The sequence below is a fragment of the Trachemys scripta genome, chromosome 14 (assembly GCF_013100865.1).
Source record: "Trachemys scripta elegans isolate TJP31775 chromosome 14, CAS_Tse_1.0, whole genome shotgun sequence".
In the NCBI taxonomy this organism is placed as follows: Eukaryota; Metazoa; Chordata; order Testudines; family Emydidae; genus Trachemys; species Trachemys scripta.
Window position 1 is genome coordinate 34,268,037 of NC_048311.1, and position 17,144 is coordinate 34,285,180.

Here is a 17,144-nt window from a genome sequence, read left to right on the forward strand (position 1 = left end):
TACCTGTCAGGATGGGAATTAGAGTGCGTCTCAGAAATGTCAGAAGGTGCTAGCTGTAGAGTTCGTGGCAAGCATAGCTGCCAGTTAGTAACCGCTCACTATGGATGGGTTCTCATGACAGTTAGAACCCGACTCTTCCAGAGATTATTTCAATGTGTAGATTCCAAACCTATCTCTCGTCACATGAATTATGAAATCGACCTTTGCCAAGGGGCTTCCAGCACTTGTTGGCCTGTGCCTGGACTGGATGTCCTTTTCATTTCCAGAACAGCAGGTTTGGTAGGTGCTGCTTAAGACTACCTGGCCATTGTTTTTCTTGACCACGGTTGATGTCCAGTTCAGGACTGGAGGGTGTGGGAGACAAAGACGAGATGATAGGACATGGCCTCAGCCCAGATGGCCTGGCAGGGAGCTGGAGGTGACAGCCTGGATAGCCATCAAGATGGAGGACTCCTTCGCAGTGATGGAGAAGGGAGGGAGGGGGTCTCACCGTGATCCTGTTTGAACTTCTGGCTGCACATCCAGGACGATAAGTGGGACGGAGGAAAAGGAGAGTTGAGGGTTAGTGGCAGAAGTAATAATGGGCTGTGAGAGCATACATGGTCATTCAGCATTGGGGTGGAGGGCCTGATCCTGCAATTGAGTGTATGCAAGGACACCCCTGTGCCCACATAGAGCCTCATTGACTTCAATGGGGCTCTGTGCATAGGTGCACCCCAGTGTCTGGGTAGTCAGCTGCAAGGTCGAGGCCCTACCCTAGAAATAGGGTATTTCTTAGATGGGCTGAAACTTTATGCTGTGGAGTAAAACTATCCCCTGGCTGGAGGAGTCAGGTCTTACATTTCCCCACACCCAGCCCTTGTGCTTGTGAACGGACTGCAGCATTTGGGTCGGAGATACAGACATTCTGGGGGCGCCCTAGTGGAAAGTGAGGGTGGCCAGTCACTGTGGAATATCTTTGTTATCTGTGTTTCTCACTAGGAACTTGGTGAGAATCTGCTGTTTGCGAAGCCCAACATTTACTGTCACTTTGCCCAGGGCATTGGCGAGCCCAAGTACTTCCCTGTGTCAGACTCCGGGTATCTGAACAAGCTGCTAGTGGAAGCCCTGGAGACGTACAATGAGGTCAATGCCGTGATGAATCTGGTGAGTATCAGTGTGAACTGGCAGTAAGAGTGAAATGCTAGGGCAAGAGATTTCTCCTAGCATTTTGGGGTGAAATCAGACTTTTTTACACCTGTGCTCTCTCTGCTTCATATGCTTTTCATTTTGATGTAGTGGAGTTCATTGCAAACTCTTATGTTGGTTCAGACTAGCAAAGGCCTCTCCTGTCTGCTCTGTTCAGGTGCTGTTTGAAGATGCTGTGTCTCACATTTGCAGAATTAATCGGATATTAGAGTCTCCCCGAGGGAATGCCTTATTGGTGGGAGTAGGAGGGAGCGGAAAGCAAAGTCTTTCCCGACTAGCAGCCTATATTAGTGCTCTGGATGTATTTCAGATCACACTGAAGAAAGGATATGGAATTCCTGACCTCAAGGTTAGCACTGGCTTTTCTTCACCCTTTGCTGGGGAAATCCAATCTGCTCACGCAAAGAGGACATGATAAATGGTGCTAAAAGCCTGCTAGGCAAGCGCCTCACATTGATCTTATGGCCAAAAATAGGCTTGTAAAGGCTTCATGTTCCATTATCTTATTTATCGGGTATTTATGCTGGCATCCACTCTGGGCAAGGCACTCCCCAAACCCTCCGGAAGGAATCCCTGGTCTGAGGCGCTTACATTGGAGAGACCCACACACAGAACAGAAAGAGACTGGGGAAGGGGAACAGCACTAGGCAGTTTCTATACACATCCGCTCAGGTCATTGTACACAGCACAGCAGGGGGATTTAAACACATACAGGGCAAGGGCCATGCAATGAGCTCACAGGGGTCGGACTTGCCCAGGGGAGGGAGTCACCTGGAAAAAGGGACAGAGGGGCTGCAGGAGAAGCTGATCACTGGGCAGATGAGACGAGGAATATTGTAGCGTACTGGGGTCACAATGCTGGTCTCATTCCACTCAGCTGATTTCTGGAGTTAACTCATGCAGCAGCGTGTTTCAGGTGAAAGGCTAGGACTGGTGGCTTGCTGTAGATGCCAGCTAATTAGAGGCCTGTGCTGTAAGCTGGAGAACCAGAAAGCATCCACCTCAGTACAGCACGGTGGGGCTGCTCCGGTCTCTGCAGGCAAACAGTCAGTATTCCTGCTCTAGTGTCTGCAATAGCGACTGTTAAGTTACCAGCTTTGCTGGGAGGGCAAGTGAGCTTTGGGGGTCAGGAAAGGGAGACTTGGGCCCAAACAGAGAGGGGAAGTTGTACCTTTACTAATAAAGGAAAGAACCAGGTAGAAAAAAGATTAACAAACAAGGGATGTGTTAGCAACCATAGGGGAAATGTCACCTTACCCGTCTCCCTACTGTTCTTGCTTCTCCGCCCACTGGATCTGCTTCTGCTAGTGTATCATTGCTTCAGCCTCCAGCACCAACCTCTCACGTTGAACAAAGAGTGGCACTGCCAGAGCAATGAGCCAGGCCAGCACTCCCGCTTGGGCTGCTGGTGCGGTTTTCTGGGGGCTGAAGGCACTTGGCTCTCAGCCTGTCTCACACTGGGGCCTCCCTTAGGTACGTTATCTCCAACATACACCCTTTTGTGGCTCGTTCCTGTGTGGGCGCACACTGCAGACTAGGGCCCCAGACCCTGTGCATGTGCACAGAGCAGTTTGTAGGGTCAGACCCATTTCACGCTTCCAAGTTACTTTTGGCAATAGAAGTACAAGAAACAGGCATGATTAACCCATGTGTTTCAGATGTGTTTGTGCAGAGCCAGTGTGGCATCTAGTGACCATGGGATTCCTCGCGGTTCTGTGTTCCCTGGACACGTGTGACAGTGTAGGAGATTAACATGCTTTCCCATGAGTTCTCAAAGCAGCTATGCCGAGGAGATGTCCATCCACCCTCCTCCTGTGTAAGAAAAGCCAGAATTACTCTGCCTGCCCCCACACAGTCTTTGGACAGAGCAGTTCTGGACTTATTGAGTTTGACTGTCCTGATCACAAGAAGGGCGCTTGTCCCAGCTCTAGGTTTGTAGCTGCTGCGTCTCACCATTGCCCCCAGCTGAAGCTGTGGCTTCTTAAGCGTGAGAACTTAGCTTTGCCCTGACCAAGAGACTCCTTATTCCCTCCTGGGTCAGTCAGTCCTGTCATCTTTTTATGCTAGGAAGAGATGTTCCCACCCTACCCTAGAGTGAGGTGCTTACTGTAGGAGAACTAATCATAATAACGTGATGAATAGGACAAGTTTCTGGGTGACAGAGGCGTAATGGTTTCTGTCTTTTGCACTAGCTGGATCTGGCCTCTCAGTATATCAAAGCAGCTGTGAAGAATACACCCACCGTATTCCTAATGACAGATTCACAGGTTGCAGAGGAGCAATTCCTGGTCTTGATCAATGATCTCTTAGCCTCTGGAGAGATCCCAGGACTCTTTCAGGACGACGAAGTGGAAAATATTATCGGTGCCATGAGGCCACAAGTGAAATCTATTGGAATGCAAGATACAAGGGAAAACTGCTGGAAATTCTTTATAGACAAAGTCAGGCGGCAGTTAAAGGTAGGAGTGAGTCTGTTTAGAATGTACATGGGCTCCCAGCAGTTCTGACTTTGTCTTAACCCCAGAGCTTTTAGGAACCAGTGCCCAGGCATTGCTATCTGCCTGTTTGTATTATATTGTGATAACTTTTAGTGAAACCCATTTTCAAAGTAACCTCAGCCCAGGCCCTAAATGTGTACCTCCACGCTCGTGAGTGTGCAAGTTTTGCATTCTAAATATTTACCCACTCAGACCTGTGTGTGTAAATAAACTGCGCTCGCTCCCATCAGGGAGCTGGCCATCTAGAGATGGACTTTCAAAGAGTTCAGTATCCAGCAGTATCAAGCACCTAAGTGGGAGCTGGTGTTTTAAAGATCTGGTCCCGCAGGTGAGTGCTGAACTCTTCTGAAGATATGGCCCCAAATCCACAGACCTTGGGGGGCGTGGTTTTGGGCATGTAGAGTGAGAGGCAGTTTGGGGATAACTTGTTGGTTGGGTGCTGGAGTTTCCTACTCTTCACAGTGGTAAAGAGTGACGTCGGAGTTAATGCTTTCATCCACGCCTATTAACCTGCCATTTCGATGTTCCTGCCCTGATGCTGTCATGTGCCATTCCCAGGAGCAGATTTTGATTGTCATGTCCAAATCTGCATCTCTCTGTTGCGAGTGGCTGTTATACATGTGGGACCAGGTCACCTGCTGCACACAGTTCTCGCTCAGTGCAGCACTGAGGGGCTGAGTCTCCCTGATTTTCTGCCTAGCCTGGAGAGCTGTGAGTCAGTGGAGGACAGCTGGAGATCAGGATGCTCCAGCCACACCTCCTCCCCTCCCTACCCAACATACCCCTGTGCTGGGGGCTGCAGGGGTGGTCTCGGGGCTGATGACACTGACTCCCACACACCAGATGAGAGAGAGCTCAGATACTATGGTGATGGGCAGCGGTAGCAAACCGTAGCTAGAGGCAGATTCCATTCCCCGGGGCCTCCCGAGCAGTGTGGCAGTGAGCCTGGCCCACGGGGAAGTGACTCTGCACTGGGTTATGCTTAGCCCATGTGATGTGATAAACGCAAGTGGAGAATGTGCACCAGGTTCTCTCCCACGCCAGCAGCACAGACGGGCTGTACCCTGGCTGGGGGTCTCCAGCTGAGGTGTGTGCTGGCTTTAAGGAGTCCACAGCTGGTGTGGAGACAGCAGCCCTTGTGGAGCGTGTGAGGGGACCCTGGCTAGAGCACTACTGCGCTGTAGTGATCCCCAGCTCCATGGAGGATACAGGCAGCTGGCATTGGTTAGACCAGCCTTTCAGCTGCATTACACCAGGCCAGCGCAGAGCCAGCTGCAAGGTCGGGCAAGGAGACCCCTAAGCTGTGCTGAACAGGTGCTGGGTGCAGCAGCACGTCTGGCCCCTGTGTTCATCTTTCTGTTTTGATGCCAGCTTGTCACATGTGCTGTAATGTGCTATGGTCCCAGGTCATCCTGTGCTTCTCTCCTGTGGGTTCTACGCTGCGGGTACGTGCAAGGAAATTCCCTGCTGTGGTCAACTGTGCGGCCATAGACTGGTTCCATGAATGGCCTGAAGATGCTCTGGTGTCCGTCAGTGGCAGATTCTTGGAGGAAACGGAGGGAATTGAGGTGAGCAGTTGCCTGCTTGGCCTGAAGTGCTGTGGTCCCTAGCAGCGGGTGTCATGAACCAGTCTGATGGGCAACGATTGAGCTGTCACGGAGTCCCCGGGCGGTGCTCTGGAACTGCTCCCCACAAAGCCAGTCAGGACTTTTGGGAGCCTCCTCTCCCTCGGAGCAGACTGTCTCCAGGGCAAGAAGCTCACACTTCTGGAGCATTCAGCGTATGCCCCTCCGTGCGCTTCCCACAGCGAGTCCGCCCAGGCGGGGTCCTGGGGAAACCAGAGGTCCTGTACGCACCCCCACTTTGCAGTCAGGCGTGACTCTCAGCCAGCCAGTAAAACAGAGGTTTATTAGATGACAGGAACATGGTCTAAAACAGAGCTTGTAGGTACAAAGAACGGGATCCCATTCTGGGGCCCAGCGAGCCAGTCACCCCCATCTGCGCTCACTGCCCGTCCCCAGCCAGCCCCAAACTGAAACCCCCTCCAGCCCCTCCTTCTCTGCTGAGTTCCTTTCCCCGGCCAGCAGGTCCTTGCAGGGGGGAAGGGCCTGGCCATTAGTTGCCAGGTGACAGAAACTGAGGCACCCACACAGTATTCAGAGGAAACATTAAGAACAGTCCCACTTCGTTGTCACATGAGCCATCAGCCAATCTCAGCGCACTGGCTGCTTTGCCCTCCTCACGCCAAGGGGTATTGACCCAACTGCGAACATGAGAACTCTTGGAAAGCTCCCCTGCTGCTTCTCTGCTTCGTTTTAGCTGAATTCAAAGGTGTTCAGATGCTGTAGAAACCTCAGGCTGTGAATTTGTACACAGAGTTCATAGTAGGAAGGAAAGGAACAGCTGCAGCCTTCTTGCCAAGCACAGATGGTGGATAAACCTTCTTCTCTCTTTTCTCCTTTGGTTCCTGTCAAACACACACACAGAATACCCCGGGAAATCCAATAGTTGAAAACCTGGGCCCTCTGCTAATGCACCAAAGGTTATCTGCAGAACATACAGAATTTGAGGAATGCAAAAGTGAAGGACCTGAATAATAATAATTGTGATAACTTACCTCATATTTGCAATGATTATTCTGCTGTTTGATGCACAGCAATGCCGTGGGCAAGTTGGTGTTATTTTGCCTACCCTGGGTGTTGGTATTTAAATAAGTAACTGTCACGTTACATGAAGGCAGGGGTTTGCATTGAATGTCTATAATGAGCCTGTATTTAGTAACGGGGTAACTGATGGCATGTATGGTCCTATTGCAGCCAGACGTCAAGCTCTCCATCAGTCAGTTCATGGCCTATGTCCACAAAACTGTAAATGAGATGTCCAAAGTCTACCTAGCCACCGAGAGGCGCTATAACTATACAACCCCGAAAACCTTTCTGGAACAGATCAAACTTTACCAGAATCTGCTCTTTAAAAAGAGAAGAGAGCTCATTGCAAAAATCGACAGGTTGGAGAACGGCTTAATGAAACTTCAGAGTACTGCTTCCCAGGTGCGTGTGTCCAGGGACACCTTCACCCCTCCATTCTGATCCCCAGGTTTTGGTGGTCAGTGCTCGGGGCTGCTAATGAGAGATGAAATGTTCTAGTTCTCTTCATCTTGGCAGAGACCAGGGTCAGTTACAGCAAATGGGCAGGGAGCCCATGTCTGGGATCCATCCCCATTCCGCGTGCTACTGTAAGTCCCACTGCTTTTGTTCTCTATATTGGAAACATTGGGTGAGCAGTGACATCATTCTTGGGGTGGCCTTGAGAGCCCCATTCTGCACACACGTCACAATGACTGTCCCTGCCCCAGATGGTTCACAGCCTTAACGTGTGATGAGAGACAACAGATGCAGCAGGATGGGGAGGATATGGAGTGGTGAATGATCTGTTTGGTATAACTGAGCAGTGGTCCTGGTGCTCCCCTTGCCTCTTTCTGTCTCCTTTACGACTTGAAACCCTCTTTTCTCTAAACAGTTCCAAAACAACCGTAGATACCAGGCATTGCCTTCCTGTGCAAATTACCTAGCTGTTTTCCTGTCTCTGGGAGCAGACTGTTCCTATTCCTACTGTACTCTGTGTAGGTTGAGGACCTAAAAGCCAAACTTGCTGTCCAAGAGCTGGAGCTGAAGCATAAGAATGAGGATGCAGATAAACTGATCCAGGTAGTAGGTGTTGAAACTGAGAAAGTGAGCAAGGAGAAGGTGATTGCTGATGAGGAGGAGCTGAAGGTTCAGGTCATTAACACGGTATGTTCACATCTCCCAGGACATCAGTGCATTTAGCTAAAGCTTCTCTCCTGCCATGGCACCACCACAAGAGGCTCCGTGACTAGGGACATCAGCTACTGACTAACAGAGAAAGCTCCTCTGATGGGGCTGCCCAAGGGTGTGTTTTGAAGGAGCTCAGCGCATCCCTGCTGCCAGCTGCTGTATTGCAACAGGGGAAAGAAATCTGGAGACAGAACAACTTTTCTTCCAAACTGATATTTAGTGGCTAGGCCCCTGAAGCCTCGGCTTGGTCCCCAGCCCAGTGAGCTGCGTGCACGCAGCCCGGCAATGACAGGGGCTGCGAGGGTTCCTTTACACACCCAGCACTTGAAGCTCTTGCAGCTCACGCTCTTCCCTAGGCGTCTGCCCAGAAGTGTTGGTTATTACTGTACTTTGGGAAGGCTCCTAGGGGCCCAACCAGGGGAGAACGAGCCCCTTTTGTACAGCCAGTCCCTGTCCCAAAGGTCTCCCTGTCTAAGAGGATGACAGTAAAGCGGGGCCGGGGGGAGGGGACAGGTTCACAGGAACAGGAGCTCTGTTGTTCTGGAGTCACCCTGTGCCCATGTAGCTATAGAGTGTATGTGTTGGGGTTATTTTTCTTGGAGATAAGCAATGGGTAGCAGGCATCCCCACCTGGCCCCTGCCTGGCCATCACCAGCTAGCAGGATTCTGTGGCAGCCGTTAGCCATGAGCTGTGATTGGGGAGGCAAAGGAGGAGGGGCAGTGGCTTTACAGTTGGTGGGGGAGGTTGTTCCACACACTGGGGCGATGCCTGGGGGAGAAAGGGACAAACTGGCATCTTTGAATAAGCTGCCATTCAGTTCAACATGCTCCCTCCACCCCGAGTGCGAATCCCTGGTTCTGTCGATAACTTGGCCCTTCCCCTCGCCAAGTGCCCTGCTTCTGACTAGCTCGAACAGAGCCATCCCCGTCCCTGCCGGGCGTTTGTGCTTGTGCTAGGGATGGCGTGACAGACCCGCAGACTGAAGCGAGGTGGGGACTGCAGGGCCATGGCAGCTCAAGTTTCCCGCCCCCCGGGTCCTGTCCCGGTTACTCCCCGGGGACCATTCCAGCCCATCGAGCCTGAGCCCATCCCAGCCAGGGGCAAGCGAGCCTCAGCTGTGATGTGAAACAGGCACCTGTGCAAAGGGACCAAGCCAGCGCCCAGCAACCCCCTGGTGCAGCCTGCGTTCACTGTGTGCATTGCTTCCATCAGAACGTAACCGAAAAACAAAGAGCCTGTGAGACTGACTTGGCTAAAGCGGAACCTGCTTTATTAGCGGCACAAGAAGCTCTGGACACTCTCAATAAGGTAAATATTTTCCTGAGTGGGGAGGAAATGATTTCCCTGGTTAGTTTTTATCTTCTGGCTGCTAGGCAGGGACGTGCGCAAGGGGGGCAAGCGGAGGCACGAGGCCCCCCCCAGTATTCTCCCTGTCCCGGGGCTGTGGTGGGGAGAGAGCCGCAGCCTCAGAGCAGGGGGCCGGGGGCAGCAAGCTTCTCCCGGGGCCAGGGAGTTTCTGTGCACCCCTTTCCAAAAGGGGTCAAATTTAAATTCCTGTGCATGCCCCTGCTGGTGGGAACCAGACTAACTGGATTCCAAGCTTTGTTGCAAAGCTAGACGTGTTACTTCACTTTTCAGTACCCTCCACCCTGTGCAAAACTCATCAGTCTTTTCTGTTCTCCTTAGAACAACCTGACAGAGCTGAAGTCTTTCGGTTCGCCTCCCGAAGCAGTGGTTAATGTCACAGCAGCTGTGATGATACTGACAGCTCCAGGGGGCAAGATACCAAAGGACAAAAGCTGGAAGGCAGCTAAAATCATGATGGGGAAAGTAGATTCTTTCCTGGATAGCTTAAAGAAGTATGATAAAGAGCACATTCCTGAACCCTGTCTGAAAGCATTTAAGTGAGTGAAATGAGGGCTGGAGTCCACTGAGGCAGGGACTGAATGAAAGTTGGGGGTCCCGGAGTGTTTTTCAGCACCTCCGGCCATGCAGTTGTCTCCACAGAGCTATACTCCATCACTGGAATCTCTGTCATGAGGCAATTCTGGGACCAGAGCCAAAGATTTCGGCACTAATGAAAACCAGGCCCTTGGTGGGTTAAGCTGGGCACCCGAAATCAGTGTCTACTTCTGAAAATGTGGCTGCAAGTAACTTGTCCAAGGCCCCAAAGGAGAATCCGTGTCATAACCCAGATTAGCCAACACCATCTCCTTTAATGCTATCTTGATTTGTATTTCTCTCTTCAGGCCCTATCAGTCAGATCCAACCTTTGACCCTGAGTTCATACTCTCAAAGTCAACAGCTGCAGCAGGTCTGTGCTCCTGGTGTTTAAATATTGTTCGCTTCTATGAAGTGTACTGTGATGTCGCACCCAAGAGGCAGGCGCTAGAGGAGGCTAATGCAGAATTGGCGGAGGCACAAGATAAACTCAGTCACATTAAAAACAAGATTGCAGTAAGTACATGTTACTCTCACTGGCAAAATAATCCAACCACAAACTTGCTACCTGAGTCAATATCTCTGTTTAAATTGGTTGCTGTCCATCATTGGTAATAAATGGTTAAACTGTGGATCAGAGAATGAAGCCAAAGGTAAGTGAGACGGATTCCTAGAAGTCTGTGAAGTGCAGACTTGCTTTGTAACAGATACCTGTGTCTGCAGAGCTTTCTCCCTCCTCTGTATCGTGTGGCATTCACAGGTGCCATATTGAATAGCTAATTGCAAACATCTTGTTTTTAAAGGACCTAAATGCCAACTTGGCAACTCTCACAGCAGAATTTGAAAAGGCCACAGCTGAAAAAATCAAATGCCAACAAGAGGCTGATGCTACTAACAGAGTCATCACCTTAGCAAACAGGTACAGTGCCACTGCCAACACCCAGCTCATAACGCACGTCCCTGGCACTGGCCAGGACTGTTCAACCACCAGTCTTCAATGTCGGCTGTTTAAGGATCAGACCTGAGATTCTGTAACATCACCTCCTGGGGGAAGAAACTCTCTCGAATGGTATGAAAGACAAGATGAACGCACTGAAAAATCCCTGATATGGGCATGATTTCAGTTGCCTCATTTAGGAATGGTCACTTGACGTGAATATGTATCTTTAGTAATTGGTTTAATAGAATTGAAGTTTGTCAGTTTAATATTCAACATTTTCAGTCAATAATGTTCTTCCCATCAAGAGCTTTGTATCGCTGTCCAGTTACTATCCATTCTGCGCCCCCTGGAAGCAATCTCCCCTGCTTATGCCTTCATTACCCAGACTTGTCCAGCCAGTAGCAGTGCACAACTAGTCGTGAATATTTGTATTTATCTATCTCCGAATATCAGTCACTGGGAAGCTCCATAAGCCACTGAGCCCTCTGGAGACAGCAGCTGTACCAGCTTTTTCCGGCATCTCGGAGCTGCAGCCCCAGAAAGCTTTTTGGAGAGCTCACAAGGAAGAGTTTTAAATGGATAAATATGCAGAGCTTATTGATACTTCCAGCCTCTGCAGTTACTTCTAGGAGACACTGTAAATTCTCCAGGCCAGGGCAGGCCCACGGGGTCAAAACTCAGTAATAATAAGATACTTCTCTCCTTTGAAACGTCACTGCAGGCTTGTTGGAGGATTAGCATCGGAAAATGTTCGCTGGGCTGAGTCTGTGGAAAACTTCAGAGAGCAGGAGAAGACTTTGTGTGGAGATGTCCTGCTGATTTCAGCCTTTGTTTCCTATGTTGGCTATTTTACTAAGAAATATAGGACTGAGCTGATGGACAAGTACTGGATACCATACTTAAATGAATTGAAGGTAAATCAGTATAGCACAGGCATAAAGCCAACGGTGTTTGTTTCATGCCACTAGGAAAAGCAATGTAGGCTGAGCATAGGGCTGGTATACACAGTTTGTTCACCCCCTTACATTGTATTTGTGAAGATCCTGCAAGGGGTTGTGATTTAGCCTGGCCCATGGCACCTTCTGATGGACTCGGGTAGGTGGGAATGCATTTCAGTGCATTTTCAAATGGACTCTAGCCAACAGGGGGCACAGCTGCCTTATCTCAGGCTAGGTCTACACTGGGGGGTGGGGGGGTCGATTTAAGATACGCAAATTCAGCTACGCGAATAGCATAGCTGAATTCGACGTATCCGAGCCAACTTACCCCACTGTGAGGACGGCGGCAAATTGACCGCTGCGGCTCCCCCGTCGACGGCGCTTACTCCTACCTGTGCTGGTGGAGTACGCGCATCGATTCGGGGATCGATTGTCACGTCCCAACGAGACACGATAATTCGATCCCCGAGAGACCGATTTCTACCCGCCGATCCAGGCGGGTAGTGAAGACAAGCCCTCAGAATGGTCTTGGTGTTTTAAGTTTTTAATCACATCTTTGGCCTGTACGTTGTTAAATAATTTCGTGCTCAGTAGTTTGAGATGAGCTAGAGAGAGCCTCACCCACAACCCTAGATCGGCAGGTGCTTCAGAGATACCTGTTGTGTTGCAGGTGCCAATTCCTGTTACACCAGGGTTGGATCCTTTGAGCCTTCTGACTGACGATGCGGATATCGCTACTTGGAATAACCAAGGGCTGCCCAGTGACCGCATGTCTACCGAAAACGCCACGATTCTGTGCAACACGGAGCGCTGGCCGCTCATTGTGGATGCCCAATTACAAGGGGTCAAATGGATTAAAAACAAATATGGAGAAGAGCTGAAATCAATCAGACTGGGACAGAGAAGGTTTGTTTGGCCACGTTGGTTCTTTACACAGCTGTCTGATAATTTGCCCTCACAATACTCTGCAGAGTTCCTCTGCCGGAAAGACATGCCTTAATGATGAGACCAAGCAGGCAGCGTCAGGTCCAGCAGAACCCTCTCCTTTGATGTTATTTGTGTAAAGAGACACCTGACTGGGTTTATTCTGGGGACTCTTCAGTGCTTGTTTTATGTATCAATTACTATCCTTCATGCCATGTCCTCTGCAGAGCCTCACGGAGAGCATGTGGGGGCGTACGCTCTGCTGTTCCACCATTCCAGAACCAAGGGTACCCTTGCCCCCCCGCCCCTCACTTCCTGAGCAGATGTGGAACCCAGTCTTCTCTCTGCTCCAGGATCTGAGCCTCGCCACAGATCTTCTCCCATCCTGCAGGAGGGAGGGGGGTGTTTGGCCCATTAGCCTGTGTGTCAAGAAGTCAGATCCTCAGCGCACTTGGAGCACTCCAGGTAACAAGAGAAAGAAGTGTAAGGAAACCAGGTCTCCAGAGCACTCAGACTGCCGGCAGTGAACCTGGCTGGCTATGTCCTGATGCAGACGGCCGCCTTGGGTCACCTGGGCCAGAGATAAGGGGCTGCTCAGATCCATGCTGCTCGGTCCTTTGTCAGAACCTGTGCATCTGACAGTGCTGGGCCTCCCTGGTCAACGTAGTCTGAATTATTCATTGGATCCTGAGTCTGCAGGTGATGGGCCTCTTTGGATCCTCTATTTGAACAAGGCCTCGGGCTTCTTCAGCCCACGTAGCTCTGTAAAGCTCTGCAGAGAACCAGGATTACCTTGGCAAGCCACCGTGGTGTGTGAGGGTCTGGAGGGTGCTGGTGCTCCTCCCCCTTCGCATAGTGCTTCCTGGGGCAATGTTTGCATGGCTAAGGCTCTTCTCCAATGTGCTGCAGCTATCTGGATATCATTGAGCAAGCTATATCAGAGGGACACCCCCTGATCATTGAGAACATCGGCGAGTCGGTGGAGCCTGTGCTGGACCCTTTGCTAGGCAGGAACACCATCAAAAAGGGAAAGTAAGTGTATTCTCACTCCTCTTGACAAAGGAATCGGAGCTTCTAGCATAGAATCAAAGGGTTGGAAAGGACCGTATGGGTCACTGAGTGTGATCCCCTGCCAAGATGTAGCATTTGCTGTGTCTAAACCATCCGAGACAGATGGCTAGCCAGCCTCTTTGAAAATCCTCTGCTCTGAGCAGTTCAATTTTCAACCCACTGAAATGTGCTGGCAGATTTGGGACCAGACCTTTCTGGGCAGAGCTGTGACTCTCTGACCAGTTTTCCTTCCCTTTTTAACAACCCTTTCCTTGGGGGGATTTTCACTGTCCCTCTTACTGTGTTTTACCACAAGGCTAATTTTCTGGGCCACTGAGTCACGGTTGGTTAACGATTTGAGAGCAGAAACCTTCACAGGTGCTTGGGCTGCACAATAAAGTGAAATAAACAAGAAGATTTCTTTTGTTTTACACTAAATGGGAGATGCAGGTACACACCCAGCAGTGGGGGGCTTTCCTTGAGAGCTACTCCAAGTGCCCTCACCCCTTGGTCGGTCCCTTCTCCCACTCCTGCTTCTGTGCCCATCTCCAGTCCCTTCTCCAGGCCTTTCCATCTCTCCATTCAAAGCTCTCTGAAAACTCCCTCCTGCTGTGTGACAGGGCTGGGGATGTTAATCATTATTGACTAAGGAGGCTGCCTTAGCACCTGGTCCGAAACCCTCTGCCATCCGCAGGAATTTCCCCATTGACCCGTCAGAGCCTGACTGAGTCACTGCTTGATGGGTTTATTGTACTCTGGCCCTCTCTTTGCCGTGCTTTGTCTGAATGGAGACCGTCAGGCTGGCATTTGCAAAGGCATCTCAGGGAGTTAGTTGCTCAAACCTAGCTGCAGTCCAACAGGAGTTGGGCACCTACCTGCCTCCAGCTGCCGGGACAATCCCAGTCCATGCTCTGCTGCAGAGCTGTGTCTTTGTATGTGCTCCAGTAAAGTGGGGCTCAAAGTAACGAATCTCTCATAACTAGCAGTTAGGGCATTGGTAGGAGGGGTAGTGTCTGTGTTGGTTTGTTTAATGCCAAATGGTTTAGCACTTACCAAAAGTCACTGTTTTGTTCAATTAAACAGATACATTAAGATAGGCGATAAAGAAGTGGAGTACCATCCAAACTTCCGTCTGATTCTGCACACCAAATACTTTAACCCCCATTACAAGCCAGAGATGCAGGCTCAGTGCACTTTAATTAACTTCCTGGTAACCAGAGATGGACTGGAGGATCAGCTGTTGGCAGCAGTGGTTGCAAAAGAGAGGCCAGATCTAGAGCAACTGAAGGTATCGATGCTATTACTGGAGAGAAGGTAGAGCCTGCTGTAACTTTACTCACAGATAGCGAAACACACCTGCTGTTCCAGCCAGACCTACGCTGTTTACAGAAAACTGACTGAGCCCTGATTAGGACTCACTGTCATCTATGCTGGGTACTTTCTCCAGGAAATCTCCAGTGCCAATAAGAGCGATAATGTTCGGATAGATTTGCTCCTTAAATTATAAATATTGGTGTGGATCACCTGTACAACACATGTAACAGTGATCAATAGACAACACATGATCTACTAAAAATTATATCTAATAACTCTACCCCTACGGAAAAGGGAAGCAGCATCAGGTCCATTCAGCCTCAGCAATCCACACTAGATGGTGGGGTACAATCATTTTTATTTTGATGCATTAAACTGACTATATCATTCTGGAGTTGCAACCCCACCATAACGGGACAGGAGTGTCATTGCCCTGTCTGGTTCTCTATGAAGGTTCGGATGTGTCAGAATGTTGTGATTTAACTATGAAGGGCCTGCCTCTCCCCTGCATTGCAGCCACTTATGAAAGCGTTTTAGTGGTATTCTCATGTCATGGTGCGGTTAGCAGGCCCAGCTAATATATTTTAAACAAAAGTGTAGCGTGCACTCCGAGAGAAAGGGTAGGTGAGATAATAATCTTTTCCTATCCTGGGACCAACATGACTACAGCAACATTGTAAACATAGAATACATTCCGTCATTTCTTCAGTGACTTATACAGCCCATAACTACATTATAAACTAAACCGATATGTAAAAGAGCATAAAACCAACAATAGCACCTGCTAATTGGTGCATTATTCCATTGTGCCTGTCCAGGGTACCTAGTTTAAATCACTCCAAACTGATGCTATGAAAGTTTTAGTTGTAAATCCCTTGCTAACTAATTTTCCTCTTTTGTGCATTGATGCTGTAGGCAAATCTCACAAAAAGTCAAAATGAATTTAAGATTTTATTGAAAGAGCTGGAGGACTCTTTGCTTGCCCGCCTCTCTGCTGCATCAGGAAACTTCCTGGGAGACACCGCATTGGTGGAGAATCTAGAGACAACAAAGCAAACAGCCATAGAAATTGAGGAAAAAGTAAGAAAGCTGCCCCAAGGCTCCTGCAGGTTACACTGTGGAACCAGTAGAGTTTCTTTTAGAAAATGAATTTGGTGTCCAACTCCATCAAAGCAGGGGAGAGGACTGGGAGACATGTTGTTTTCCAGGACATACAAAGCTGCTGTAGTAACATTATGTTTGTTTTTAAGGTGAGAGAAGCTAAAATTACAGAAATTAAAATTAATGAAGCTAGAGAAAACTACAGGCCAGCTGCAGAAAGGGCATCCTTGTTGTACTTTATACTGAATGACCTCAACAAAATTGACCCCATCTACCAGTTCTCATTAAAGGTAAGTAACAAATATGGGGCAGACAGTTCTATGTAACTGAACAGATTTTCAAAGAATTCACAAGGGTCATTGTTGCTACAATTCTGAGTGTTTTATTGAAAACAACAATTGGGTCATCCATCTCTAACCGTTTCTGGCTAGGCATTCAATGTAGTCTTTGAGAAGGCCATCCAGCGAACTCCTCCAGCTGAAGACGTGAAGCACCGGGTGATAAACCTAACAGATGAGATCACCTACTCGGTCTTCATGTACACTGCACGGGGACTCTTTGAGAGAGACAAACTCATTTTCATGGCCCAAGTTGCCTTTCAGGTAATACTGGACTCCAGTTAAAATTAGTAGCTAATACAATTTTTCAGATATGTAATACATGGTGGTCTCTTATTTCTGGGGCAAAGCATGTGTCCCCCATATTAGCCTTAATTATTATTATGATGATTTTGTCATGCAAACTTTTACGGCAGAGCTGCAGGGAAAAATCTCCTAGTTGAGGAAGTGTCATAGCCTGTGGGGAGGGGTTTTAGAGTGCGAGCCCACCTGCCCTGGCAGTTCCTGACCTGCAGGGCTGGGTCCAGCTCCTCACTCTGGGCGTTGCAACCCCATGCGCTAGGTCACCACTCCAATCAAATTTGGCCCATCCGCCCCTCTATCTCCAGCTATGGAAAGGTGGAGATACCAGACTCCAGTGGCACTCTGACCACATGGCCCAGCTCTCCATTTCCAGAGCAGAGAGCCAGGCCCACAGGAGCCATCATTGCAAGGGTCACAGACTTTATTAAAATTCCGATTGCCATGAACACTGTGCGCTCCAGGCCAAAATCGTAGCTTTAATAATAATCTTCTGGATGGTGTGTAAACGCCCCCTGCTTTACAGGCAGGGCTCAGTCAGTCATGCTCTCACCCGGAGAATTTACATCCTAAAGTTTGAGTCAAAATCCACTGATGTCAATGGAAGATTCCCCCAGACTTCAGGGGACTTTGGTTCAGGCCCCAACACCTGTATCCACTAGGATGCCTGAGAATGTGCTCAACTGCATTGAACCCTGGGGCCCAGTTCTACCAACACTTGTGAGAGCAGAAGGGACCGTCATGTTCAAGCCACTTGTGTAGCACAGAATCTCACTCAGTGATTCCTGCATCAAGC

The 17,144-nt window shown here is 49.4% G+C and overlaps 1 protein-coding gene across 1 annotated transcript in view; it reads left to right on the forward strand.

The window, feature by feature from the left end:
* The window catches only part of LOC117887079 (dynein heavy chain 17, axonemal-like), a 36,913-nt gene that overhangs the window by 2,243 nt on the left and 17,526 nt on the right, over positions 1–17,144 (forward strand). The window contains exons 3-19 of the mRNA XM_034789321.1: positions 982–1,146; positions 1,346–1,537; positions 3,381–3,647; positions 5,093–5,254; positions 6,503–6,736; positions 7,313–7,477; positions 8,715–8,810; positions 9,189–9,406; positions 9,752–9,959; positions 10,247–10,362; positions 11,105–11,297; positions 11,992–12,227; positions 13,155–13,277; positions 14,379–14,583; positions 15,525–15,689; positions 15,860–16,000; positions 16,142–16,312. Of these exons, the coding sequence (XP_034645212.1) occupies positions 982–1,146; positions 1,346–1,537; positions 3,381–3,647; positions 5,093–5,254; positions 6,503–6,736; positions 7,313–7,477; positions 8,715–8,810; positions 9,189–9,406; positions 9,752–9,959; positions 10,247–10,362; positions 11,105–11,297; positions 11,992–12,227; positions 13,155–13,277; positions 14,379–14,583; positions 15,525–15,689; positions 15,860–16,000; positions 16,142–16,312 (3,057 nt within the window). The remainder of the gene's footprint in view (positions 1–981; positions 1,147–1,345; positions 1,538–3,380; positions 3,648–5,092; positions 5,255–6,502; positions 6,737–7,312; positions 7,478–8,714; positions 8,811–9,188; positions 9,407–9,751; positions 9,960–10,246; positions 10,363–11,104; positions 11,298–11,991; positions 12,228–13,154; positions 13,278–14,378; positions 14,584–15,524; positions 15,690–15,859; positions 16,001–16,141; positions 16,313–17,144) is intronic.